Genomic DNA, 6,000 nt, shown 5'->3' with positions numbered 1-6,000 from the left:
ATGGCCCCTTTAATAGAATAACAACTCTCTGCTCCCAAATTACCCCAAATATCTTTGTCTCAGTAGACAAGGAAAAATAAACGTGTGTGCTGGGGATAGGCTGGAAGGAGAACGATACAGAGATGCACTGCAGGAGGTGAAGGGATAGGCTAAATGCCGCCCCCCGGCCCCCAAATTGAGAGCAATGAGAGACGAGGATGGTGTTCTGGCCTGCAGAGAAATCCCATGTCCCAAATGTGTATGATCAATGCCTAGGAGGACAATGTATGGATCACATCTCACAATCTAGAATACAACTGCCTAATACACTGCCATAAACAAACACACACATACACACCCCACCCCCCATCCTGGGTCCTCAGATTCCTGTTTCCCTCGGATAGACAGGTGTGTACTTGAACGCTATGTTGAGAAAACACTGGACACAGACAGCCCTTAGCCTAATGTAAGTACTCGAATGTTATTTTCGACCAAACCACAGCTCCACATTTGCTGAAGAATGTCCACTCTAAGGTACTTAGAAACTCTCCTCTAAATGAATTTTCTGAACGATTTCATTGTGAAATGGGTTTGTAGGTCTTACAGAATACTTGCTGCAATACACCAAACAGGAGGCACCCTAAGTATTTTTAAAAGGCAGGGACTCGTGTACAAATGCGTATGCCGCGCTGTTTCATCTGCAATAAGAAATTACGACAATTGAATTAAGATTAAACACTTTAATCAACTATAATAAATCATATATTGTATAAAAATTCTGATTCATGCATCAGATTACATAAATTATACAATTGTCACATTATGCAATGTTTACATACTTTTGAGTTTGTACCTGTAAAAATGTACACAAGTTAACAGAGCATTTTACTTAATAAGTACAATACTCTTCAGTTATAAATAATGTTGATATCTTTCAAATACCTGCTAAATATATATATTTCTAGATCTGCAGCATTTTTTGTACCTTAAAATACAAACCACCTGGAAGCTTCGAAGATTAATAGGCCCAATACATCATTTGTTACAGACTTCAATTCCATAGTGAGTGGTTTTGACATAAGAAATAAATGAAATAAAATGTCAACTCTAGTTTAATGCTTGAAGAGCTTCCACACTACTTATTAAATACATCAGAAAACCCTTCATATGCAGATTAATGAGTTAAGGTGCTACCTATTGCATATTAAATACTTCCAATAATTGCACCTGGATTATTAAAGTTACAAATCTGTGAAAACGGGGGCTTTCCAATGTGTGCTGACAGACCCTTGCATCTACCATCTTGAACCAGCAGCACCGTGATCCTTTTCCTCGTACTTCAAAGAGATCAAGTGAATAAGCATGCTTTACACGTCACTTACACACACGCACACAAGTGACCATTTCTATAAGACACATGAGTACATGGACATCAAAAACTTTCAGCTTGACTTACAAATCCAAGGTAGGTTGCTTTTCCTAAAAAGCTACAGAGGGAAATAAAAGCTCTAGTGTAACAATTACTAGACATATTAAAGAGAGTACTTTACCCCCCGCCCCCACCCCGGAGTCTCCTTACTAAAGAATAAGCAGCCTTATGGGGGTGGTAGGCAGGGGGGCTGTGAGGGCGGAGGAGTTGGTGATGGAAGGATGTGGGGGAAGCAAGTCTGTCACTAATGAGCTGAGTTTTACTTAGGTTTCCATTCATGAAACGCTTTTAAATACAAGGCAACATTTTCACAGCTGGAAAATTACAACTAAATCTTCATTTACTGCCAAAAGCAATAGATACAGTTATGTATAATCTATGGATAATACCACATTTGTGGGAGAATGGCAAAACGAGGCTCAACGCAGCATGTAGCAGCCAAAAGCAATACTTAAACATTTTTCATGAATGGGTGACACGTCATTTTATATACAATTCTAAGATAGGACCCTGGTATTCAATAAATGAAACGACACAGAAGTGGGAGGACAGTACTTTCAGTAGTTTCAACACTGAATTTTAAAACTGGGAGGGAAACTGATTATAAAATATACGATTTTAAAAATAATAGAATTTAATTACATAACAGAAGTATGTTAAGATAGGTTTGAGATAAATAACAATGCTGCAATTTTAAAAAATCCTCGTTGGTGGAAACAGTTTTCAGCATGTATCTGTAAAGCATAAAAGTAAAATCTGTTTATAAGTCTATAGTGCTGCGCGTTATTTAATGAGTACATATATTTTATCTCCATTTCTAAGCTACTAACGAAATATACTGATAGAATATGTTGAAAAGTTACATTTTGGAAAAACAAACTTAAGGTGATCTTTTTTTGGCCTTCCTTCCACGATGCTAGAAAATAAAACCACTCTGTTTGTACTTCTGCCCACACCGGAAACACTGATATGTTCACTTGGGAACTCATTTTTACTTTTTGTCTTTAGTTTATTATACTGACCGATTAAGAAGATATACGTTTTGCTCTGGGTCATGAGTAAAAATTCATAAACGACGGAACAGAACATTTTCAGGCAGTGATAAATGCAAATTGAGTTTTTGATAGCATTCTTGTCTCAGATTTGAAGATAAAACTATTAATTCGGTTATAACCAAATCAATCACGTATGGATAAGTCTAATTCTTGACAGTTTTTATACAAGAAAAGAATTTCTCCTTAAAAATGAATTTCTTCATAAAAATGAATTTCTTTATAAAAAGAATAGCAGTACTCGAGCCATACTTTTTAATGAGCTCTAGTCTCATGAAACATGTCCTCAATACAGAACGAACATCTTGGTTCATTCTATAAAGAGCAAATTTGGCCAAAGCAGATTAAAATATCTGCAGATAATCTGTTATAGTACTAAAAACACATGGATTTGGGTATTTTTAAAAATGTAAGAAGAGCTTCAACTATACTAACAGAAAAAAACAAATGCTAAGAATTTTGTAATATTTAACAAATGTTAATTAAAAATGACACCACGTTAAAAGATAATAATTACTAAGACCTCAAATGAGAAAATAAAACTCGAGATCAGATTTGGAGGTTAATTACAGAAATATATAAGTGAAGGAAAAAGTCGGTAACAGCTGTTTTGCCTTCTCCATGTCTTCATTTCAGAAATTATTTAATTTTTGGATTTGAGGAAAATTTTCATAATTTCAAAATGTATGTTCTTAGAGGAAAACTCAAGAAACTCAGAAAATACAAGGGATTTTAATTTCTGGATTGAATATAAGCTTGGCCAAGTAGTAACTGATTCCAAATAACTAAAGTGAGCAAAACTGTTATATCTGCTTTTTTATTTAATTTCCAATGGAGTCTTAACAGAGTCAAATATTAGACAAAAATGCAGTTCATTAAAAGATGGGGGATTATATGACTCCGTATAAGGTATATTTTTCATTAAATTCAGAAGACACAGATTTAGTGTTCTATATTAAGTATTTTAGAAATTTGTAAGGTAAAAAATAGCAGTAGATGATCAGTAATATTTTTATAACCATTGTTTCACATTTTAAATTTCAGACTAATTTTGCACAGATATACAAAGATAATTCACAGAAGTAATCAACATTTTTGGGAAGCAGACTTACAAAAAAAGCCGTCCTAATTTTGTGATAATTCAATTCTTAAAGGATAGATGTAGAATAGTATACCATGTCATGCTAGTAAAGATCTGTTCTAAAAATTCACTCCTCCTTTAGTAACTGTTATGTTGGTTCAAGACCCAAATGCAACCATCTGCTCTATTATTTATGTAACTTGAAACCAAGCCTAATTCTTTATTCCTAGAATTTGCTCACTGCTTTGGGTTATGAGGCATCAGACGCTCACCTACACCCCACCCCCCCAAACAAAATCTTCAGATTGAACTTAGTATTTTCTTTGCTAGTGATTTAAAGGCATTCAGAATCTCAACAAATTATATTAGCTTATCTTCTGCTTATAGCTTAAACAAAACTCAAATGTGAAGATAAAAAATGAATTCAAGAAATCCATGCTGTTGTGAAATTAATGAAGTTTCCTAAAATATGTCATTCTCTAAAAAATGACTCTGGAGCATTACTTTTGGAAAAAGAGAAAAAAATTAATGCTGGAATAATATAGAGTAGCAGCTTATTCTGAAACTAAGGTTCATATAGTCAAGAGTGATTTGAAGCAGCTTTTCCATAACGAACCATAATACTGTAGTAGCAATGACGATTTGTTTTGCATCAATAGAGCACACATTTTCAAATTAAGAAATTGGCATCCTAATTTTAGAAGCAACCGGTTGTTTTTAAATGTTCTAAAAACATGTATATATGAGGTATACGCATGTATTTTATATACAGATACATGAACATATATCCATGTATGTAGATCCGTATATAAAACATGAACTTTTTTTAAAGTAGTGTTTATAATGAGCAGTATTCCTGCAGTTACATATGTGTACAAACTGAATGCTGAGAAACCAACCACGGAATCAATTCTGCTTATGAGAAATCTATTCCTGAGGAGTAAGTGACATACTTCTGAAGACACTTCTAAGGCCCAGAGCATGTCAGTGGACTGGCTCCAGCACCTAAGTGAATCCTAAGCAACTGCTTCTTTATGGAGAATCTGGCCCATTTTCACTTTAAAAGTTTAAGTTATTCAGCTCACTTCAAAGGTCACTCTTGACAGTCCCTGCCAATAGTCACAGGTAAAACAATTTTTGACCATGGAGTATATAAAGAAATCTGAAAGAGCAGTCTCTTTTTAGTAACAACTTTTTCTTCTTTCTGTCTCTCTTTCTTCCTTTCTTTTTTCCCCCCCATCAGAAATGCAGTGCAGTTGGCTTATTAACTGTTGGAGAACTTGCCAGCTTTCCTGGACGGTTCGTATGGCACTCTGAGGATACTGGGCGTTTCTTCCATGACCCTTACGAGCAGGTTGTCGATGTAGTCCTCCAGTTCCCGGATGTGGGTGTCTTTTCTCCTGAGCAGCTCTTTGTGCTTCACTAGCTCCTGCAGCACCTCCTCATAGGTCAGACTACGATAGCCTGCGGTGGCATCAAAAGGGTTGCTGTCCTAGAACAGGATAAAGCCTGTCACTTCAGTAGATAGGAAATCAGGGACAAAGTCAGAATTATTTTGAACTTCAATGTTCGGTTTTTCAAACCCTGATCAAGATTTTCTGTCCTTGGCTGGCACCAACCTGACAGTGCATAGCATGGCTAGTCAGTTCTGAGACAAGCACTAGGTCAGAAGCACCAAGGCCCTGATGATAATTCTAGATTCTTCCACAATCCTTTTTTACATGGTGGAAAACATCCTAATATAAAATTGACCTATAATTTAAGAGATAAAATGTACTATAATAAATATAAACAGATAAAAATGAAAGATTATTGGACAAACTCTAAGAAGCTGTTCAAAACTATACATTTAGACATTAGTCCTCTCAGAATTGCTTCCATTGAACTGCAGTTTAACTTTGTGCCTTGCCTTTTTACTGGAGACAGTTACAAGAAGCGGCAATATCGAATCTGCTTCTCGCTGTGAAATGATGAAGCCATTCAGAATTAAATCCATGAGTCCTTATAAGAAGCCCCATGGGAGCAACTTCTGTTTTAATTTAGAGGAGACAGGGCTTTTTCTCCCCTGAGTAACTAGCTTATTTCCTTCTCATAGTACTAAAACATATGTATCTTATTTCTCTTTTTGCCTTGGTTATCAGGAAACTCAGAGTTCAACTGTGATCATGTTACTATTTAAAATTGGTAGATCTACATTCTCTTCCATTTCACTTTTTATTTCTTTTGTTAACCTTGTTCTAGTGATTAAAATTCTTTCTATACAAATATATAAATTTTAAAAAGGCCTTCATTTAATTCATTTTTATTACAAAGCATTCTAATGTAAAAAAATATTTCACAGGAATTTAATCAAAAAGGCACTATAATGTCATCTATTTATAGTGTATAGTAATTAGATTTTCGTTCTGTAGAATATAATGCCCAAATATAAAGGAGCATTTTTATGCCTTTTTATACAT

The 6,000-nt window shown here is 34.9% G+C and overlaps 1 protein-coding gene across 2 annotated transcripts in view; it reads right to left on the bottom strand.

Annotated features, from left to right (window-relative positions):
• Positions 1–699: 699 nt before the first annotated feature.
• RAB11FIP2 (RAB11 family interacting protein 2) overlaps positions 700–6,000 on the bottom strand; it is a 39,071-nt gene continuing 33,770 nt past the window's right edge. Inside the window, exons 5-6 of one of the 2 annotated variants that reach the window (XM_025039156.1) lie at positions 4,826–5,033; positions 700–2,142 (exon numbers count right to left, since the gene is read on the bottom strand). In XM_025039156.1, the coding sequence (XP_024894924.1) occupies positions 2,132–2,142; positions 4,826–5,033 (219 nt within the window). In that variant the 3' untranslated portion in view covers positions 700–2,131. Of the gene's footprint in view, positions 5,034–6,000 lie in introns of both variants that reach the window. The other variant, XM_006920826.3, reaches the window with a different exon arrangement.

Source organism: Pteropus alecto, unplaced genomic scaffold (assembly GCF_000325575.1).
Source record: "Pteropus alecto unplaced genomic scaffold, ASM32557v1 scaffold177, whole genome shotgun sequence".
NCBI classification, from domain to species: domain Eukaryota; kingdom Metazoa; phylum Chordata; class Mammalia; order Chiroptera; family Pteropodidae; genus Pteropus; species Pteropus alecto.
Note: the sequence above shows the minus strand (reverse complement) of the source record. Positions and strands in the feature narration are given on the sequence as shown.